The 23,662-nt window shown below is 38.6% G+C and overlaps 2 protein-coding genes across 2 annotated transcripts in view; both read right to left on the reverse strand.

Moving 5' to 3' along the window:
- The window catches only part of LOC140598303 (phospholipid-transporting ATPase ABCA3-like), a 72,421-nt gene extending 56,915 nt beyond the window's left edge, over positions 1-15,506 (reverse strand). The window contains exons 1-2 of the mRNA XM_072753692.1: positions 15,229-15,506; positions 14,811-15,015 (exon numbers count right to left, since the gene is read on the reverse strand). Coding sequence (XP_072609793.1) covers positions 14,811-15,015; positions 15,229-15,314 — 291 coding nt within the window. The 5' untranslated portion in view covers positions 15,315-15,506. The remainder of the gene's footprint in view (positions 1-14,810; positions 15,016-15,228) is intronic.
- Positions 15,507-16,309: 803 nt separating this feature from the next.
- LOC112908326 (phospholipid-transporting ATPase ABCA3-like) overlaps positions 16,310-23,662 on the reverse strand; it is a 114,447-nt gene continuing 107,094 nt past the window's right edge. The window contains exons 13-15 of the mRNA XM_072751293.1: positions 21,127-21,283; positions 17,258-17,558; positions 16,310-16,443 (exon numbers count right to left, since the gene is read on the reverse strand). Of these exons, the coding sequence (XP_072607394.1) occupies positions 16,310-16,443; positions 17,258-17,558; positions 21,127-21,283 (592 nt within the window). The remainder of the gene's footprint in view (positions 16,444-17,257; positions 17,559-21,126; positions 21,284-23,662) is intronic.

Below are 23,662 nucleotides of genomic sequence, written 5' to 3' on the forward strand. Positions count from 1 at the left end.
GGAAACTCAAAGTTAGAGGGGATTTAAGTAAAAGAATAGAGAACTCATAGAGCTATTACAGAAAATAAATTTCCAGAAATCTACATCACACAAGTTGTCAACTGGTTTCTCCAAATATTCCAGAATTATTTATTTTGAGCTATTAAATGATTATGTAGCAAGATCCTTGAAAAGTGGATGGTAGAGGTAAGCTAAGGATAGCTACGGGTGATTGAAAGCAGGGTACCAGTGGTAGTAGAAAAAGCAACAAAAAAATGAACATAACATAGATGAAAGTATTTAGGTATTATGGGCATGGTACATTGCTTCTGTCATCACAGACTTTCAGTCTCAAGAGAAATGCAATGCATGTAATTACTTACTTAGGTAGAATTTCAGGTGACCTACGTATTTTTGTTGTTGTTGAAAGACAATGTTTAGGGATTTCACTAATTGTAAAATGTACATTTTTTAAATGTACATTTTTTGAGTAGAAAGACTCAACATTGTAAAAAAGTAGATATTTCCCAAATCAGTCTACAAACAAAAATATCAATGAGATATTTAGCTGAATGATTTTAAACTTTATTTTGAAATCTAACACATTTAAAAAACCCCACAAAATACAGATGAACAGATCACTTAATTATTAAAAAACAAACACTGCTGTGAAATCACCAAAGAGAGAAAGGAGGGGCAAGATGGCGGAAGAGTAGGGTCCCCAAATCACCTGTCCCCAACAAATTGCCTAGATAACCTTCAAATCATCCTGAAAATCTACGAATTCGGCCTGAGATTTAAAGAGAGACCAGCTGGAACGCTACAGTGAGAAGAGTTCGCGCTTCTATCAAGGTAGGAAGAGGGAAAAAGAAATAAAGAAAATAAAGAAAAGAAATAAAGGTACAAAAGGCCTCCGAGGGGGAGGGGCCCTGCGAGGAGCCGGGCTGAGGCCGGGGCGAGTGTCCCCAGGACAGGAGAGCCCCGTCCCGGAGGAGCAGGAGCTGCACCAACCTTCCGGGCGGAAAGGGGCCTGCAGGGAGTTAGAGCAGGACCCAGGAGGGCGGGGATGCCCTCGGGCTCCATGGGACACTAACAGGCACCTGCTCCCCGGGGAGATGCGCCGAGCTCCCTAAGGGCTGCAGCACGCACTGCGGGACCCGGAGCAGCTCGGAGGGGCTCGGGCGGCGGCTCCGCGGAGGGGGCTGCGCGGATCCGGGAGCTCAAATCCAACAGCGCAGGCGCCAGAGCACAGAGCGCTGGGGACACAGCCCAGGATCCGAACCTCCTGCCCGGACAGGCAGAGGCCGGGAGAGCCCAGGACAACAAGGACGCTCCTGCCCGGACCTGAGCAGATCAGCGGCCCCGCCCCAGGAGCATCCAGGCCCTGCAGACGGAGAGCCCCGGAGTTACTGCGGGAGCTGAATCCAGGGCTCTTGAGCTGGCCCCGGCCACTGTGGTTGTTCCTCCTGGGGCCTCACGGGGTAAACAACCCCCACTGAGCCCCGCACCAGGCAGGGGGCAGAGCAGCTCCCCCAAGTGCTAACACCTGAAAATCAGCACAACAGGCCCCTCCCCCAGAAGACCAGCGAGACAGACCAGTTCCAGAGGAAGTCAAGGGACTTAAAGTATATAGAATCAGAAGATACTCTCCCATGTTTTTTTTTTTTTCCTTTTTCCTTTCTGTTTGCTTCCCCCACCCTTTTTTCCCTTTCTTCCTCTTTTTCTTCTTTTTCTTTTTTCTTCCGTTTTTCTTTTTTCTTCCTTTTTTCTTTTTTCTTTTTCTCTTTTCTTTCCTTCTTTCTCTCCTCTCTTTTTCTCCTTTTCCCAATACAACTTGTTTTTGGCCACGCTGCACTGACCAAAATGACTAGAAGGAAAACCTCACCTCAAAAGAAAGAATCAGAAACAGTCCTCTCTTCCACAAAGTTACAAACTCTGTCGATTCAATGTCAAAAAGCCAATTCAGAAGCACTATTATAAAGCTACTGCTGGCTCTAGAAAAAAGCATAAAAGACTCAAGAGACTTCATGACTGCAGAATTTAGATCTAATCAGGCAGAAATTAAAAATCAATTGAATGAGATGCAATCCAAACTAGAAGTCCTAGCGACGAGGGTTAATGAGGTGGAAGAACGAGTGAGTGACATAGAAGACAAGTTGATGGCAAAGAGGGAAATTGAGGAAAAAAGAGACAAACAATTAAAAGACCATGAGGATAGATTAAGGGAAATAAATGACAGCCTGAGGAAGAAAAACCTACGTTTAATTGGTGTTCCCAAGGGCGCCGAAAGGGACAGAGGGCCAGAATATGTATTTGAAAAAATCATAGCTGAAAACTTTCCTAATCTGGGAAGGGAAACAGGCATTCAGATCCAGGAAATAGAGAGATCCCCCCCTAAAATCAACAAAAACCATTCAACACCTCGACATTTAATAGTGAAGCTTGCAAATTCCAAAGATAAAGAGAAGATCCTTAAAGCAGCAAGAGACAAGAAATCCCTGACTTTTATGGGGAGGAGTATTAGGGTAACAGCAGACCTCTCCACAGAGACCTGGCAGGCCAGAAAGGGCTGGCAGGATATATTCAGGGTCCTAAATGAGAGAAACATGCAACCAAGAATACTTTATCCAGCAAGGCTCTCTTCAGAATGGAAGAAGAGATAAAGAGCTTCCAAGACAGGCAGGAACTGAAAAAATATGTGACCTCCAAACCAGCTCTGCCAGAAATTATAAGGGGGACTCTTAAAATTCCCCTTTAAGAAGAAGTCCAGTGGAACAATCCACAAAAACAAGGACTGAATAGATATCATGATGACACTAAACTCATATCTGTCAATAGTAACTCTGAACATGAACGGGCTTAATGACCCCATCAAAAGGCGCAGGGTTTCAGACTGGGTAAAAAAGCAGGACCCATCTATTTGTTGTCTACAAGAGACTCATTTTAGACAGAAGGACGCCTACAGTCTGAAAATAAAAGGTTGGAGAACCATTTACCATTCAAATGGTCCCCAAAAGAAAGCAAGGGTAGCCATCCTTATATCAGATAAACTAAAATTTACCTGAAGACTGTAGTGAGAGATGAAGAGGGACACTATATCATACTTAAAGGATCTATCCAACAAGAGGAATTAACAATCATCAATATATATGCCCCGAATGTGGGAGCTGCCAAATATATCAATCAATTAATAACCAAATTAAGACATACTTAGATAATAATACATTTATACTTGATGACTTCAATCTAGCGCTTTCTATACTCGATAGGTCTTCCACACACAACATCTCCAAAGAAACGAGAGCTTTAAATGATGCACTGGACCAGTTGGATTTCACAGATATCTACAGAACTTTACATCCAAACACAACTGAATACACATTCTTCTCAAGTGCGCGTGGAACTTCTCCAGAATAGACCACATGCTGAGTCACAAATCAGGTCTGAACCGATACCAATATATTGGGATCGTCCCCTACATATTCTCAGATCATAATGTCTTGAAATTAGAACCAAATCACAACAAGAAGTTTGGAAGAACTTCAAACACATGGAGGTTAAGGACCATCCTGCTAAAAAATGAAAGGGTCAACCAGGAAATTAAGGAAGAATTAAAAAGATTCATGGAAACTAATGACAATGAAGATACAACCGTTCAAAATCCTTGGGATGCAGCAAAAGCAGTCCTGAGGGTGAAATACATTGCAATACAAGCATCCATTCAAAAACTGGAAAGAACTCAAATACAAAAGCTAACCTTACACGTAAAGGAGCTAGAGAAAAAACAGCAAATAGATCCTACACTCAGCAGAAGAATAGAGTTAAAAAAGATTCGAGCAAAACTCAACGAAATAGACACCAGAAGAACTGTGGAACAGATCAACAGAACCAGGAGTTGGTTCTTTGAAAAAAATAATAAGATAGATAACCCATTAGCCAGCCTTATTAAAAAGAAGAGAGAGAAGACTCAAATTAATAAAATCATGAAAGAAAAGGAGAGATCTCTACCAACACCAAGGAAATACAAAGGATTTAAAAAACACATTATGAACAGCTATACGCCAATAAATTAGGCAATCTAGAAGAAATGGACGCATTCCTGGAAAGCCACAAACTACCAAAACTGGAACAGGAAGAAATAGAAAACCTGAACAGGCCAATAACCAGGGAGGAAATTGAAGCAGTCATCAAAAACCTCCCAAGACACAAGAGTCCAGGGCCAGATGGCTTCCCAGGGGAATTCTATCAAACGTTTAAAGAAGAAGCCATACCTATTCTACTAAAGCTGTTTGGAAAGATAGAAAGAGATGGAGTACTTCCAAATTCGTTCTATGAGGCCAGCATCACCTTAATTCCAAAACCAGACAAAGACCTCACCAAAAAGGAGAATTACAGACCAATATCCATGATGAACATGGATGCAAAAATTCTCAACAAGATACTAGGCAATAGGATCCAACAGTATATTGATAAAATTATTCACCATGACCAAGTAGGATTTATTCCCAGGACACAAGGCTGGTTCAATACTTGTAAAACAATCAATGTGGTTCATCATATCAGCAAGAGAAAAACCAAGAACCATATGATCCTCTCATTAGATGCAGAGAAAGCATTTGACAAAATACAGCATCCATTCCTGATCAAAACTCTTCAGAGTGTAGGGATAGAGGGAACATTCCTCAACATCTTAAAAGGCATCTACGAAAAGCCCACAGCAAATATTATTCTCAATGCGGAAGCACTGAGATCAGGAACAAGACAGGGATGTCCACTCTCACCACTGCTATTCAGCATAGTATTGGAAGTCCTTGCCTCAGCAATCAGACAACAAAAGGAAATTAAGGGCATTCAAATTGGCAAAGAAGGAGTCAAACTCTCCCTCTTCGTCGATGACATGATACTCTACATAGAAAACCCAAAGCCTCCACCCCAATATTGCTAGAACTCATACAGCAATTTGGCAGCGTGGCAGAATACAAAATCAATGCCCAGAAGTCAGTGGCATTTCTATACACTAACAATGAGGCTGAAGAAAGAGAAATTAAGGAGTCAATCCCATTTACAATTGCACCCAAAAGCATAAGGTACCTAGGAATAAACCTAACCAAAGAGGTAAAGGATCTATACCCTAAAAACTATAGAACACTTCTGAAAGAAATTGAGGAAGACACAAAGAGATGGAAAAATATTCCATGCTCATGGATTGGCAGAATCAATATTGTGAAAATGTCAATGTTACCCAGGGCAATTTACACGTTTAATGCAATCCCTATCAAAATACCATGGACTTTCTTCAGAGAGTTAGAACAAATTATTTTAAGATTGTGTGGAATCAGAAAAGACCCCAAATATCCAGGGGAATTTTAAAAAAGAAAAACCATATCTGGGGGCATCACAATGCCAGATTTCAGATTGTACTACAAAGCTGTGGTCATCAAGACAGTGTGGTACTGGCACAAAAACAGACACATAGATCAATGGAACAGAATAGAGAATCCAGAAGTGGACCCTCAACTTTATGGTCAACTAATATTTGATAAAGGAGAAAAGACTATCCATTGGAAGAAAGACAGTCTCTTCAATTAATGGTGCTGGGAAAATTGGACATCCGCATGCAGAAGAATGAAACTAGACCACTCTCTTTCACCATACCCAAAGATAAAATCAAAATGGATGAAAGATCTAAATGTGAGACAAGATTCCATCAAAATCCTAGAGGAGAACACTGGCAACACCCTTTTTGAACTCAGCCACAGTAACTTCTTGCAAGATACATCCATGAAGGCAAAAGAAACAAAAGCAAAAATGAACTATTGGGACTTCATCAAGATAAGAAGATTTTGCACAGCAAAGGATACAGTCAACAAAACTAAAAGACAACCTACAGAATGGAAGAAGATATTTGCAAATGACATATCAGATAAAGGGCTAGTTTCCAAGATCTATAAAGAACTTATTCAACTCAACACCAAAGAAACAAACAACCCAATCATGAAATGGGCAAAAGACATGAAGAGAAATCTCACAGAGGAAGACATAGACATGGCCAACACACACATGAGAAAATGCTCTGCATCACTTGCCATCCAGTAAATAGAAATCAAAACCAGAATGAGATACCACCTCACCCCAGTGAGAATGGGGAAAATTAACAAGGCAGGAAACCACAAATGTTGGAGAGGATGCGGAGAAAAGGGAACCCTCTTACACTGTTGGTGGTAATGTGAACTGGTACAGCCACTGTGAAAAACTTTGTGGTGGTTCCTCAAAGAGTTAAAAATAGACTTGCCCTGGGATCCCTGGTTGGCGCTGCAGTTTGGCGCCTACCTTTGGCCCAGGGCGCAATCCTGGAGACCCAGGATCAAATCCCACGTCGGGCTCCCGGTGCATGGAGCCTGCTTCTCCCTCTGCCCTTGTCTCTGCCTCTCTCTCTCTCTCTCTGTGTGACTATCATAAATAAATAAAAATTTAAAAAAAAATAGACTTGCCCTATGACCCAGCAATTGCACTGTTGGGGATTTACCCCAAAGATACAGATGCAATGAAATGCTGGGACACCTGCACCCCGATGTTTATAGCCGCAATGTCCAGAATAGCCAAGCTGTGGAAGGAGCCTCGGTGTCCATCGAAAGACGAATGGATAAAGAAGATGTGGTTTATGTATACAATGGAATATTACTCAGCCATTAGAAATGACCAATACCCACCATTTGCTTCAACATGGATGGAACTGGAGGGTATTATGCTGAGTGAAGTGAGTCAATCGGAGAAGGACAAACATTTTATGTTCTCATTCATTTGGGGAATATAAATAATAGTGAAAGGGAACAGAAGGGAAGGGAGAAGAAATGGGTAGGAAATATCAGAAAGGGAGACATAATATAAAGACTCCTAACTTTGGGAAACAAACTAGGGGTGGTGGAAGGGGCGGAGGGCGGGGGGTGGGGGTGAATGGGTGACGGGTACTGAGGGGGGCACTTGACGGGATGAGCACTGGGTGTTATTCTGTATGTTGGCAAATTGAACGCCAATGAAAAATAAATTATTAAGAAAATGAAAAAAAAAGAAATCACCAAGGATCCCAATACCACTTAAAGTACATCTCCCTCCTTGTGAACGTAAACACTATCCTGACCTTTATAATTACTTTCCTTCTTTTCTTTAAAGTTTTAACAAAAACATCTCTAAACAGTACTTGTATTTTCAACTATACATAAATGTAATTATATAGTATGACCTTCTTCATACCTGCCTTCTTTTGCCAACATTGTATTTGTGAAATCTATCCCTACTGTTGCCCAGTGTGGTAGTTCATTTTCATTGCTGTTTAGTATTCCAGTGTATTTTTTATCACTTTTATTCATCTGTTATATTTGATTAATATTTGAGTTGTTTGCCATGTTTATTGTTTATTATTATGAATAACATTCCTAATTTTCTTGTACATGTTTCTTGCACATATATATGCATCATATATATATATATACACACACACACACACACACACATATATATATTAATAAACCTTCAAAGTTTTAGAAGAAAATGCCAAATTGCTTACCAAAGTAACTGGACCAACTTATGTTCTCATCAATAGTAATTGCAGTTTCCACTGCATTAAATTTTTATACATATTTGGTATTTTAGCTTTCTAGATTTTAGCTATTCTGGTAGGTTTGTATCACACTATGTGTTTGTTTCCTATTGTTCTCATCAATAGTAATTGCAGTTTCCACTGCATTAAATTTTTATACATATTTGGTATTTTAAAAAATCTAGAAAGATTTTAGCTATTCTGGTAGGTTTTTATCACTCTATGTGTTTGTTTCCTATTGCTGCTGTAACAAATTCACAAGTTAGTGGCTAAAACAACACAATTTTATCTTATAGTTTTGGAAGGGTTCTCACTAGACTAAGATAAAAATGTCTGCAAGACTGTATTCCTTCTGGAGGCTCCAGGAGAAATCCATGTTGTTGCCTTTTCAGGCTTTTAGAGGCTGTCTGCCTTACTGAGCTGAGGGCAGTTTCCTTTATCTTCAAAGCCAGAAGCTTAGTATTTTGGAAGCTCTTATCTCCAATGTGATGGTATCTGGAGGTGTGGCCTTTGGGATGTAATCCGGTTAAGATGAGGTCATGAGGGTGGGGCCCCATGATGGGATAGTGTCCTTATAATAAGATGAAAACTTGCTCTTGCGCTTTCACTCTCCCTCTCCTTCTTTCCTTCTCTCTGTTTCTGCCATGTATGGACAGTGTGAGAAAAGAGTCATCTGCAAACCATGAAGAGCCCTCATTGGGAAACCAAATCAAATGCATCCTTGATCTTGGACTTCCTAGACTTTGCAACCATGAGGAAATAATTTTCTATTATTTAATCCACCATATCTATTTTGTTATAGCAGTCAGAGCTAAGAAGCTGGCTTTTATATTTCCTTTCTTGGAGACCTTTACATCATTTGAGTTACTGTCCAGCATTCTTTCATTTCAATCTGAAGGAATCCATTAGCATTTCTTGTGGGGTAGGTTTAGTGGTAATTCATTTCCTCAGCTTATTTAAGACAGTTGTTTTAAAGTCTTTGTCTAGCAGCTCCAATCTTTGTATTTTTCTTAGATTGATTGATTTGACACAGAGAGAAAATGCACAAGCAGGGGGAGAGGGAGAGGGAGAAGAAGGCTCCCTAGTGAGCAGGGAGCCCAATGCAGTGCTCCAGCCCAGGATCCTGGGATCATGAAGGCAGATGAAGGCTGATGCTTAACCGACTGAGCCACCCAGGTGCCCCCTGTTTGTACTTCTTCAGGAATGGTTGCTGTCATTTTATCTTCTTCCTTTGAACAGACTATGCTTTCCTGTTTATTTGTAGGCCTTGTGATGTTGTAGAAACTTGAGTAAAATATCAGCCACTCTTCCAATCTGCAGACTGACTCTGTGTCAGAGCAGTTCATCAGTAATTAGTGGGGTTTGTTCTGAGACTAGGGATCACTCCTATCCCATTAAGATCAAAGTCTCTCATATCTTTATGAGTATGTACACCATCTTGGCCTGTATATTGCTTTCTCAATTCCCTCCCCTATAAATAGAGCTGCTTTGAAATGTGTTTATTCCCCAGGGCCTTATATCAGGCTCTCCTTCAAGCCTTAGTCTATATTATAGTCTTGATTCATAATTTCTTCCTTCAGGCATCTTCAGGTCTGGGGTACCCCGGCAGGTTCACAACCAATGGATACCACTGCTCTTCCCTATTTAAAATCCAAGTTAGACAAAAAGAGAGCAGTCCTTCTTGCAAGCCTCTCGATATGTTAGAATGTTGGAAATAAAGAAGATCTGTTCTACTTCTTCCACTTCAGGGGAGAGCTGGCAACTGGACTGCCATATCCTCCAGACCAAGACTGTGCTACACTAGCGATAGGTTGAATTAAGGGCTCATGAAAATGCTATGAAATTTCCTATCATTTTGAATGTGACATTTTCTTGTTTGGGCATTTTCTTGGTTGCTATAGACCTATGATTGTTTTCCAGAGTTCCTATAAAGTTATAATAAACTGGCTGAGTTTCTGCTTTTTTTCTCCATGGGCAGGGGTGGGGGGCAAAGGACTTGGGACTTCATAGTATGCCATCTTATTGACAACATTTATCTTTATGTTTTTGGTAAGTATTTTCCCGAAAATTAATGCAGTTGAATGCTTTTCCATATCTATAGATCATGTGTCTATCTTCTTTTATGATACATCAGTTCTGACCTCTTTCTCTTTTTTCTGTTTCTCTGTTTTATTCTTACTGCTAGAGAATTACACTTAGAATATGATCCAGAGGGGATCCCTGGGTGGCACATTGGTTTGGCGCCTGCCTTTGGCCCAGGGCGCGATCCTGGAGACCCAGGATCAAGTCCCACGTCGGGCTCCTGGTGCATGGAGCCTGCTTCTCCCTCTGCCTATGTCTCTGCCTCCCTCTCTCTCTCTCTCTCTCTCTCTCTCTCTCTGTGACTATCATAAATAAATAAAAATTTAATAAAAAGAATATGATCCAGATGTGAAGTTATTCATAAGAACATTAAAAGAACTATGGTTGAATATGTCTGAGAAAATAAAAAGGTGGAGAGCATAGGTTTACAGATGAATAACTTCATGAGATAAATTTTGGAAAGTAATTAACTGTAAGCTTTATATCTGAGGAATACAAATATGAAATGAAGAACTTACTAGATAGGTTTTATTTTATATTGTTTTTTAACAACATCTGTTGTTTCCTGACTTGTTAATTTTAGCCATTATGACTGTTGAGGTAGTATCTTATAGTGGTTTTGATTTGCATTTCCCTGATGCTGAGTGATGTTGAGCATTTTTTCTTTTTGTTTTTCTTTTTTTTTAAAGATTTATTTATTTATAACAGACATAGAGAGAGAGAGAAAGAGGCAGAGACACAGGCAGAGGGAGAAGCAGGCTCCATGCCGGGAGCCCGACTTGGGACTCGATCCCGGGTCTCCAGGATTATGCCCTGGGCCAAAGGCAGGCGCTAAACCACTGAGCCACCCAGGGATCCCTGTTGAGCATTTGCTCATGTGTCTGTTGACCATTTGTATGTCTTCAGGTCTTCTGCCCATTTCTTGATTGGATTATTTATTCTTTGGGTGTTGAGTTTGGTAAGTTCTTTATAGATTTTGGGTAGTAGACCTTTATCTGATACAACATTTGCAAATATCTTCTCCCATTCTGTGGTTGTCTTTTGGTTTTATTGACTGTTTTCTTTGCTGTGCAAAAGCTTTTTATCTTGATGAAGTCCCAATAATTTGTTTTTGCCTTTATTCCCCTTGCCTTTGGAAATCTGTCTAGTAAGAAGCTGCTGCCCAAGAAATGCACAGTGGAAAAAAAAAGGAAAATAAACAGAATAGTATTTGAGACATCTGTGACACAGTGAAAAGAGACAATACACATGAAAACAAAATCAGAGAACAAAAGGAGGACAATGAGACAGAGGGAAGTAAAAGACTGGCCAAGAAATTTATAAAACTGGTAACAGATACCAACTTTCAAATTCAGGAAGCTTTGAATATACCAAGCAGGGTAAAAACAAAAAAAAAACCTAAGCACAATACAGTAAGAATGCTAAAAAATCTACCTCAAAAGAAAAATAGTAAAAGAAAACAGTGCAAAAAAGACACAATACTTTTCAAGGAATTTTAAGAAGTCTGATAGCTGACTCCTTGTAAAAAATGATGAAAATAGTCTTCAGGGTAAATTTTAATTTATCTGATATCAGGAAGGGAGACAGAACATAAAGACTCCTAACTCGGGGAAACGAACTAGGGGTGGTGGAAGGGGGGAGGAGGGCGGGTGTTGGAGGGGAATGGGTGACGGGCACTGAGGTGGACACTTGACGGGATGAGCACTGGGTGTTTTTCTGTATGTTGGTAAATTGAACACCAATAAAAATTAATTTAAAAAAAAATGATGAAAATAAGCCATGACAATGGAATGACATCCCTAAAGTGCAGGAGGTGGGGGGAACAGAAAAATATTCTTCAAGGGATAAAAAAAAAAAAAAAAAAAGAAATAATTTCCAAACAGTCTGCAAGATATTTTCTTGCCATTAAATCTTTCCTAAAAGAAATACCATAGCAAGTTCTTCAGGAAGAGAAAAATGATCTCAGATAAAACTACAGAAGAGAATAAAAAGCAGTGGGAAAAACTATGAACGAATACAACTAAATATTTACTGTAACAAAAAAATAGTAGCTTTTGGATGATAAATGTCTAATATTAAAATGCCTTATAACAATAATGTAAAAATCTGGAGATTATTATTGGAATGACAAGATCTTATCACTATCAGGGAGGTGGTAAGAGCAGTAACTTGCAGTAATTAATCATACATGCATGTTAGGGGCACCTGGGTGGCTCAGTCAGTTGAGCATCTGCCTTCAGCTCAGGTCATTGTCCCAGGGTCCTGGGATTGAGCCCCACGATAGGCTCCCTGGTCAGCAGGGAGTCTGCTTCTCCCTCTTCCTCTGCCCCCCACCTCACTCATGTTCTATCTCTCTTGCTTGCTCTCTCGTTCTCAAGCAAACAAAATCTTTTTAAAAACACCCAAATGTGCATGCTAATTTTTAGAATGGTCACTGAAAGAATATTTAACACAAATTCAATAGAGGGCAGAAGAAAAAGGGGAAGCAGGAAATAAAACAATTCAAATAAGAAAAGAATAAACCCAAACATATTAGTATTTCTTTGGATACTTTAATTATAAGGCCAGATCGTTAGCCTGGAAAAAAACTAACACAACTATATACTGTTTATGAAATTTTTTTTAAAAAAATATGAAGAATCAGAAAATCTAAATGCAAAAGGATGAAAATACATTTACCAAGGAAACAATAATCAAAGTACCTATGCTATTTCTAGAAAAAGCATATTTTAAGGCTAGATGCATCATTAGGGATAAAAGACAGAAATAACATTGTGATACAAGGGCTTAATCCATCAGGAAAATACAATTATAAATATGCATGCATCCATGAATATATAAACTGTAGGTATAAAGTAAACTATATGAAGCAAAGCTTCAAACTGTATCAAAATTTTACAGAAAAGAAAAATAAGCAACATATCAGTAACAACAGAGATGAGTAACTCTCCAATAAAAACAGGAGACACGTTAACAAGTACACATAAAATATTTACCAAAATTGATCACATGCTGGATCATAAAATATGACTCAATGTATTTAAAATGAACAAAACCATTCACAGTATATTCTCTGAGCAAAGTTCTATTAATCTATGAATACATTTTAAAACTGTTATAGGGATCCCTGGGTGGCGCAGCGGTTTGGCGCCTGCCTTTGGCCCAGGGCGCGATCCTGGAGACCCGGGATCGAATCCCACATCAGGCTCCCGGTGCATGGAGCCTGCTTCTCCCTCTGTCTGTGTCTCTGCCTCTCTCTCTCTCTCTCTGTGACTATCATAAATAAATAAAAATTAAAAAAAATAAAACTGTTATAAATCAAATTATACATTTCTAGTAAACATCATGGTTCAAAAGTATTTTAGAAATTAGGAAATGTTTGGGATGCCTGGGTAGCTCAGCAGTTAAGCATCTGCCTTTGGCTCAGGGTGTGATCCTGGAGTTCCTGGATCAAGTCCCGCATTGGGCTCCCTGCATGGAGCCTGCTTCTCCCTCTGCCTATGTCTCTACCTCTCTCTCTCTCTCTCTCCCCCTGCATGGAGCCTGCTTCTCCCTCTGCCTATGTCTCTACCTCTCTCTCTCTCTCTCTCTCTCTCTCTCTCTCTGTGTGTGTGTGTGTCTCATGAATAGATAAATAAAATCTTTTAAAAAAAGAAATTAGGAAATGTTTGTGAATTAGCAATAATGAAGATCAAACCTGTGGGATGCAGCTGAAGTGATGAGATAATGTAAAGCTCTGGAGTTTTGGTTTGTGTGCACAGTGTGGCTCTCCCAGTTAGTTCCTGTGACAACACTAATGATTAGTGACCCTCACAATGTTAGTGGTTTGCCCTTACTCTGTTAAGTGGCTGTCCAGTAAGCTGTGAGAAGAGAACAGCACTGAGCACCTTGTCTATAGTAGTGCATAGAGCAGCAGAGAGAGTGTCATGTTGTTCTTTCTACTCTGGAGCTCTCTGTATTCATGAAATGCTTCTAGCCTCTGATCTCTTTTATCTATCCTAATCTGTATAGAATCAGAGCTCTTCCTCAGAACCAAAAGTTACAACCTTCCAACCCTAGAGCACCATGGACAATGACTATAAGTTTTCTAATGGCATGGAAGCCAGTGAAACTGGCCTCTGAACCCTATATCTCATTTAAAACAAATGGGTTTGCTTTCACTTTCACAGCAGTGAAGGATGGCCAAAGAGATACCAGATGTAGAAAAGATAAGGAAAGTGACAAGTGTAAACTGAACAAATATTCTCCTAAATCCTATCAATTATTCAAATATTCAAATGCTCGCACAAATGCACAAAATTTGAATGGTCCATGGCACAAAATTCAAAAATCTCTTGAGGCAATCAGATCACTAGAGTCAGGAGAAAATTACTTACAAAAAAATTTGTCAGGAAGCCCGGGTGGCTCAGCGGTTTAGTGCCGCCTTCAGCCCAGGGCATGATCCTGGAGATCTGGGATCAAGTCCTGCATCAGGCTTCTTTCATGGAGCCTGTTTCTCCCTCTGCCTGTGTCTCTGCCTCTCTCTCTCTCTCTCTCTCTCTCTCTCTCTCTCTGTGTGTGTGTGTGTCTCATGAATAAATTTTAAAAATCTTTAAAAAAAAATTTGCCAGGACGCCTGGATGGCCCAGCAGTTTAGCGCCTGCCTTCAATCCAGGGCGTGATCCTGGAGTCCCGGGATCAAGTCCCACATCAGGCTCCCTGCATGGAGCCTGCTTCTCCCTCTGCCTATGTCTCTGCCTCTCTGTGTGTGTGTGTCTCTCATGAATAAATACATAAAATCTTTTTAAAAAATTAAAATTAAAAAATTGACTTTGTTTACTATGGGACTGCTATTGGTAGTATGACAGGCTGTATTTTTCCATAATTACAGATGCCTTGGGCCAATATGTATTAGAGAGCAAGCAGGTCCAGAAGGTAGCTTAAGAAATACATTTCTGTTTCTTCAAATAAGAATATTTTTGTTTTAGAAAATAAATGTAAAGGAAAAGATTTTCACTGAGGCATATTCCACAATATACTCCCTGACATAATGAGCCAAAGTATATTTTTATCTTTCTTGAGAGATTTAGATATAGGACAATATTAGCTGAGGAGAATCTTCTGGAATGTACCAGAGAATAAAACTCCTCAAAAGACTTTGTCTAATACTCACCATTAGTAAGCAGCAGGCAATGAAGAAGATGAGGAAGTCCCAGAGCAGAGCCGAGAGCCAGAAATTAGTGGCAGAGACTCCACTCACAAACTGGATGTGCTTTGCCTTAGTGATTCTCTCAGTCACCGTCAGAAGACAAAAGCCACTGACAAAAATACTCACGCCAAAAAACAAATTCAAGGCTACCTGTACTCCTGTTAATTTTCTACAAAGGAATGAATTAAAAAAAAGACACATTGATAAGACAACTAAGTGGAAAATACTAGTTTCTAAAAATAACTTGTTATTTATTATATATAATTTATTTTATTATTCTATTAACTTTTAAAATTAACCTTTTTTAAAGAATGTGTTCAGATAAGGAAGAAGGACTATATTTAATGTACCAAGCTCAATTCCAATAAAAAAGCATACGTACCTTTTCTCAAGTTTTTTAGAAGCAGCATTTAGAGGCTGAGGTTTGTTAGAGACTGTAATTGATGCATTGGGACCAGAAAGTGCCATAAAAATAATATTGTCTAATACTGTCAGGGATAGTGGTGGTGAGTGGTATGCCTGGTTGTTGAACCAAATGGTAACCTCAGTTTGACCTCTAGTAGGCTGAAAGGAAAGTGCAATAATGCATGAGTAAATGCATTCTTGACTTTGCCCCAAGTATTCCGTTAGGTCACCTGGAATGAGAAAACAATAATGACCATGGGCTCAGCATGCAATACAGATCACTTAGTATCTGGTAGAACCCACTAATTTTACTTGTCCAATATTTTTTCTATTTCCAGTGTCTCACAACATCTCTGGCAGACACATCTTGATCATTCAACTCAAGAACTCTATTCTAATAATCTACACAAACCTCGCACCTTTTAGCTTAGTTTCACTTAGAAAATATAGTCCACCAGGAAATACAAATCAAAACCACAATGAGATACTACCTCACATGGGTCAGAATAGCTGTTGATGAGAATGTGGAGTACGGTTAACCCTTGTGCACTGTTGGTGGCAATGCAAACTGGTGCAGCCACTGTGGAAATAGTATGGAGGTTCCTCAAAACATTTAAAATAGAAATACCATATGATCCAGTGATTCTACTATTGGGTGTTGACCCAAAGAAAACAAAAACACTAATTTGAAAATATATAAGCACTCCATGTGTACTGCAGCATTATTTATAATAGCCAAATTATGAAAGCAACTCGTCTCCAGTGATAGATGAATGGATAAAGAATGGATATATATACACACATATATACATATATATGTTATATATATTCACACACACATTACTCAGCCATGAGAAAAGAAAGAAATCTTGCCATTTGAAACATTACTATTGATATATCTGTGACACATAGTCTTTTTATTTTTGTATAAACAACATAATATAGCAGAAAAGGAACCACATTATTAATCAGGGAAATCATTTCTCCCTCTTCTCTCCTCTGTCATTTCTAAACAACTACATGGTCTTTGACTAATAAATGTTCATCTAGTGCTCCTGTCATGGAGGAGAAAAAGGCATATGTGATTTAATGACAGCTTTTATGCCACTCAGCCTATGTGTATGCTGCAAAATCAGGATAAAGATAGAATAATCAACATTTCTCAATGGATTTTCATTTTTCACAATGGAATCTAAAGGATAAAAGAGAAACGATCTGCCAAACTACACAGCTCTATGCTAACCTAAACCAAAACTGTCAACTACTCAGCAGCTAAAGGAAATACAAAGGAAACACATGAAAGGCAATGATCAGCCTTGAAAGACGGACAGACTTGCTCCTTATAGATGTGATTTATGGTAGTGAGTGGGTTAATACTGCAGACTCCCACCAGGCAGTCCTAAAATCTAGTCCCTACTCTAATACATACCAGATGCATTTTTTTGACAACTTAGTTAAGATCTCCAAGCCTCAAGCTAGTATGATTGTTACAGAAATGTAGATAACTGAAATATTTAGAAAAGTTCCTGCCAAAAGTAGTGTTCAGTACATGTAATCAATTATTATTATTGTCTTCCAAATAAGTAAGTTCAGAGTAGCCTGCCCATAACATCTTCAACCTAACCTGTTTTAAAATATGGGTAATCTAGAGACTTGTGCATAGCCTTTCAGGATTTGGTACCATGATACCACATTGTAAGCCTGGTTTTATGTGAGGTTTTGTGCTAAATTTTACAAAACAAAATATTTTAGTACTTAAAATCATTCCCTAGAAGGTGTAGCAAATAGCTGGCAGATGGCTACAAAGTGCCTCCATTGATAATGAACTTTTGTGGCCAATCTCCTTGAGGGATAATTCTTATTTCTGATTTGGCTGCCTTTATGAGATTGGTGACAGTCAAGAAAGAAAAGAGCAATTGCTAAATATTCATTAGGACTCTTCTTTGTCAGTGATACAAGCAGGTTTTCAACAATTACCAGTCTTTTTCTTTCTGAAAGAACATTACCTTTCACTTCCTGAAGTTTTTGTTTCTTTGCCTTTAGTAAGATCTCAAGATTTTTTGTTAAATTCCGAGTAAAATCAGAATCAACAGCCATTGATAAAGGCACAATGGTTTGACCATATTGTTCCAAATCCATTTCCCTGGCAGGTTCAATTCTAGTTCTTATAATTTCTATTCCTTTCATCAGAAAATAAACGATGCCCAGAAATCCCAGTATCTGCATCAATATCAAACTCCAGTTGCGCCAAGAGAACATAGCCCTCTTTATGAACATGGCATAGAACTGCTGGCAGTTAAGAGACCACTGACAAGAAGAGAGAAAGATGTCATTACAATGGTTACAAGCCTTAATGAAATTCATTAATATTATTTTTCTGAATCTTATGGTAGAAGATGTACACATTCTATAAATATATCCTTGAGTAGAACACAGCCATGGTTAACACACAGGAAACAAGCAAAACTTCTTTTTGGGGGAATATGTTGAGGCTTGGCTTCTAATTATACTGAAAACCTCAAAAGGATGATTTTTTATCACAAACACAGTCATGGCATCTCTGAGCAGAACAACATGACGTCAGGCTTCATCAATATTAAATCATGATCCTTTACCCCTATCTCTATTTGACAAATGAAGCATTTCCATAATGTGCATATGTAATAAGTTTCCACTGCTAGGTGTTCATCCATGTGATAGTGGATAGCCAGGAAACAAAAAATGAATTTATTTTTAAACTTCAATAATAGGGGATCCCTGGGTGGCTCAGCAGTTTAGCGCCTGCCTTTGGCCCAGGGCCTGATCCTGGAGTCCTGGGATCAAGTCCCACATCGGGCTCCCTGCATGGAGCCTGCTTCTCCCTCTGCCTGTGTCTCTGCAGAGACCTCTCTCTCTCTATGTCTATCATGAATAAATAAATAAAATCTTTAAAAATAAATAAACTGCAATAATATACTCCAGTACTTTTTCTTCCAACTTCTAAATTTAAAGTAATATGCCTAATTGTTAATTTGAAAAATGTTACTAAATATGTTATTTTCTTTTTTTTCAGGCTCTTTGGCTCAACTATAGTTGATTATATATTTTTTTCAGATTAACAACAAAACCTGTTACTTTTTTTAAGATTTTATTTATTTATTCATGAGAGACGCAGAAAGACAGAGGCAGACACACAGGCAGAGGGAGAAGCAGGCTCTATGCAGCGAGTCTGATGTGGGACTCAATCCTGGAAACCAGGATCATGCCCTGGGCCGAAGGCAGGCACTAAACTGCTGAGCCACCCAGGGATCCCCACAAAACCTGTTCCTTTAAATGTAAAGACCTCCTCTGAAAAGGTGTCTGAATGTTGAAGAAAAGCATATAGAGTATATATATTACTTGGGTATGTAATGTATAGCTTAACCATATGTTCACCCTGTATTTCCCAACATTTTGGACACCCCATAATTTATCATGAAAAAAATATTCCTAATTAATCAACCAATATTATCTGAATGAAACAATCAGCATTTGGATGTTGTCATTAACCAAAAATAAGATAAAGTTTAGAAAGAAAATTTTTTCTCATATTGTATTCAAAGTAGAAAAATGTGGTTTCTGACTTTAAGAAGACATGTTATTAGATACATTTCTAGAGTGAAAGAATATGCAAATGCAAGAATCAACTTTTCTAGACTGGTCTGCAAATGTTCTTTCATCTGGATTCCCACAAGATCGGGAAGGGTGATACCTCAGAAGAAATGCACAAGCAAGGAGAGGAGAAAAATCACATTTCTAAGTAACTGAATCATGCCAAACATTCTGCAATTCACATTACTAGTATAAACACATAAACAGTCTCATGGAGAATGAAATTGGAGCACAAATATGTTAAATGTCTTGGTCAAAGTCAACTAAGCCAGTAAATGATAGAATAGGAATTCCAGTTCTATCTGGTTCAATAAATGGTGCTGGGAAAATTGGACATCCACATGCAGAAGAATGAAACCAGACCACTCTCTTTCACCATACACAAGGATAAACTCAAAATGGATGAAAGATCTAAATGTGAGACAAGATTCCATCAACAACCTAGAGGAGAACACAGGCAACACCCTTTTTGAACTCGGCCACAGTAACTTCTTGCAAGATACATCCATGAAGGCAAAAGAAACAAAAGCAAAAATGAACTACTGGGACTTCATCAAGATAAGAAGATTTTGCACAGCAAAGGATACAGTCAACAAAACTAAAAGACAACTTACAGAATGGAAGAAGATATTTGCAAATGACATATCAGATAAAGGGCTAGTTTCCAAGATCTATAAAGAACTTATTCAACTCAACACCAAAGAAACAAACAACCCAATCATGAAATGGGCAAAAGACATGAAGAGAAATCTCACAGAGGAAGACATGGACATGGCCAACACGCACATGAGAAAATGCTCTGCATCACTTGCCATCAGGGAAATACAAATCAAAACCACAATGAGATACCGCCTCACACCAGTGAGAATGGGGAAAATTAACAAGGCAGGAAACCACAAATGTTGGAGAGGATGTGGAGAAAGGGGAACCCTGTTGCACTCTTGGTGGGAATGTGAACTGGTTCAGCCACTCTGGAAAACTTTGTGGTGGTTCCTCAAAGAGTTAAAAATAGACCTGCCCTATGACCCAGCAATTGCACTGTGGGGATTTACCCCAAAGATACAGATGCAATGAAATGCCAGGACACCTGCATCCCAATGTTTATAGCAGCAAGTCCACAATAGCCAAGCTGTGGAAGGAGCCTCGGTGTCCATTGAAAGATGAATGGATAAAGAAGATGTGGTTTATGTATACTCACTCAAGGAATATTACTCAGCCATTAGAAATGACAAATACCCACCATTTGCTTCAACATGGATGGAACTAGAGGGTAGTTGCATAATTGCAACTTAGCATAATTGCTGAGTGAAATAAGTCAATCGGAGAAGGACAAACATTGTATGTTCTCATTCATTTGGGGAATATAAATAATAGTGAAAGGGAATAGAAAGAAAGGAAGAAGAAATGGGTGGGAAATATCAGAAAGGGAGACAGAACATGAGGACTCCTAACTCTGGGAAACGAACTAGGGGTGGTGGAAGGGGCGGAGGGTGAGGGGTGGGGGTGAATGGGTGACGGGTACTGAGGGGGGCACTTGACGGGATGAGCACTGGGTATTATTCTGTATGTTGGCAAATTGAACACCAATAAAAAATAAATATATTATTTAAAAAAAAAAACAAAAAAAACTCACAAAAAAACAAAAAACAAAATTCCATACTCTGGTTATACAACACCCACTCTGCTTCATGACTGGCCTGTAAACCCCTCAGTAAAGGCACGCTTATGGGCAACTCTGAGAAATGTTAATCATCTCAGAATCCCTGGTCTTCATTAGAGAAACTGTAGGGCATAGACAATCGGAACAACGAAAGAAATTCTTGGGAATCCATTGAATTTTCCCATGCTAATAAGAGAACAGTTGGGGAACAGTCCATTAGGAAGTGCTAAGGCCTTCCAATGCATAAATTTAAATGGCTTTTTTTTTAATGGCTTTTACGTGTATAAATAGCGATAACTTTTGCTCTGGCCCTTTTTCAACTCTGAACAAACTAACCATTTTAAAAACTGAGATAAGTGACTCTTAGAAATAATAATAGTGATAGTAAAATCTGATTTTTAACTATCATATTTTACTTTTGAATTAGAAAGTTAATTGGATTGCTTTATAGACTCTTCCTTATTTGGCCTTCCCTGGCTAAGAACTCCAAAGTCTCCTAGAATTCAAAGATTAGGATAAAATTTATCTTTTTTATCCCATCCAAACATATACCACCAGCATTACATTCTTAGTGAAGATGCTCACCCCGGTATTAAACATAATATTAGAGTGTTCACTTGAGGTTGGAGAGTATGATCTCTCAAAACTTCTGGGCACATTCATATTCTGGTTCATATTTTCTCTTCTGTTTTTGTCCTTTAGGGACAGGGTCTGGAAAGCTTCATTATTCTCTGTACTGACCCTACACATAAGAAAACATTCATTTTAACAAGAACAGCAGTTTTATTGCAAGGTTTTCAGAGTTGGTGTCAAAAAGTTAAAAAAAAACAAGCACAGTTATCTAATATTAATATTGGAAAAAAGAAACTGAACTTAATTAAGTTAAAGGTGTAACAGTATCTTTTTTAGAAAGGAAGGTGTTAAATTTTAAGGAAGTATATTAATTCTAGCAGGGTTTTTATTTTTATAATGTTTCTAAGCTTATGCCAGTTTAATAGATTTGTTTTTCAATTTTCTGCTCCAGGCAATCTAAATATCTGTAATGGTTTACAGAGCAAAAGAGCACATAATTCAGTTGTACTCCAAGAGTACACAACTCCACGGGAGAAAAAGACATTTTTATTTTATTTTATTATTTTTTAAAGATTTATTTACTTATTTATGATAGACATAGAGAGAGAGAGGCAGAGGCACAGGAGGAAGGAAAAGCAGGCTCCATGCTGGAAGCCTGACGTGGGACTTGATCCCGGGACTCCAGGATCGCGCCCTGGGCCAAAGGCAGGTGCCAAACCACTGAGCCACCCAGGGAGCCCCTGTTTAATTTTAATATACAAAAGAAAGTGCTTAACAGAATCATAATAATCATACTATCATGGGAAATCTGAGGTCCACCCACAAGTGCTCTGAAACCTGTGATGAAATCTCATAATTTGAGAGATAAATTTTTCACTCTAAGCCAATGAGCCAACAAGACTTTGACACCTTTTTTAACCAGGATCAAAAGAAAAAAAAAAGGCATCAAATACTGATTTAGTCTGACAACAATGTTTTAAATTCAAGGTAGTATTTGTGCTATGTCTGGTCACTGTGATGCTACAGTAATAGAAACCACTGAATAGATACTACAGTAACAGAAACCAAGAAGTATGGTTTCTTCCTTGACTTTTTTCTCTAACTTCTTTATTAGGGTTTTATTAATTTGAATATAATTAAGACATATTCAATGGGAAAAGTTTTGAAAATTACAACTAAAAGAAAACATACTCAAGATCTTATGACTCAGACATACACAAATGACATTTTTCTATATCTACATATGCACGAGCATGATTGTATGTATACATATACATAAAATGCAAAATTCAAATCATGCTCTAATACTACAATGTTACATAACTCGCTTCTAAAATTATTTACATTCATTTTAGGTGCTGGGAAAATTGAAGAGTCACATGAAGAAAAATGAAACTGAACCACTTTTTTGCACCAATACACAAAAATAAACTTAAAATGGATGAAAGACCTAAATGTGAGACCTGAACCCATCAAAATCCTAGAGGAGAACACAGACAGCAACCTTTCTGACTTCTTACTAGACATGTCTCCAAAGGCAAGGGAAACAAAGGCAAAAATGACCTATTGGGAATTCATTAGGATAAAAAGCTTTTGCACAGCAAAGGAAACAGTAAACAAAAGTAAAAGGCAACCTACAGAATGGGAGAAGATATTTGCAAATGACTTCCCAGATACAGGGTTAGTATCCAAAACCAATAAAGAATTTATCAAACTCAACACCCCCCAAAAAAAATTCAGTCAAAAAACTGGCAGACATGAACAGACATTTCTGCAAAGAAGACACAAATGGCCAACAGACACATGAAAAGATGCTCAACATCACTCAGCATCAGGGAAATACAAATCAAAGCCATGATGAGATACCAGCTCACACCTGTTAGAATGGCTAAAATTAACACAGGAAACAACAGATATTGGCAGGATGCAGAGAAAGGGGAACCCTCTGACACTGTTGATAGGAATGCAAACTGGTGTACCCACTCTAGAGAACAGTATGGAGTTTCCTCAAAAAGTTAAAAATAAAACTACCCAATGAGCCAGCAATTGCACTACTAGGTATTTATCTAAAGGATAGAAACATGTGATCTGAAGGGGTACCTGCAGCCCAATATTTATAGCAGCAATGTCCACAATAGCCAAGATATGGAAAAAGCCCAGATATCTGTCAACAGATGAGTGGATAAAGAAGATATGAGATACACACACACACACACACACACACACACAATTGAATATTAGTCATCAAAAAGAATGAAATCTTGCCATTTGCCATGGTGTGGATGGATTTAGAGGGTATTATGCGAAGCGAAATAAGTCAGTCAGAGAAAGACAAATATGATTTCATTTATATGTGAAATTTAAGAAACAAAACAGATGAACACAGAGGAAGGGAAAGAAAAATAAGATGAAAACAGGAGGGAGGCAAACCACATGAGATTCTTAACTCTAGGAAACAAATTGGATTGCAGGAAGGGAGCTATGGGGGGTAAGGGATAATTGGGTGATGGACATTAAGAAGAGCACTTGATGTAATAAGCACTGGGTG

Source organism: Vulpes vulpes, chromosome 3, assembly GCF_048418805.1.
Source record: "Vulpes vulpes isolate BD-2025 chromosome 3, VulVul3, whole genome shotgun sequence".
In the NCBI taxonomy this organism is placed as follows: domain Eukaryota; kingdom Metazoa; phylum Chordata; class Mammalia; order Carnivora; family Canidae; genus Vulpes; species Vulpes vulpes.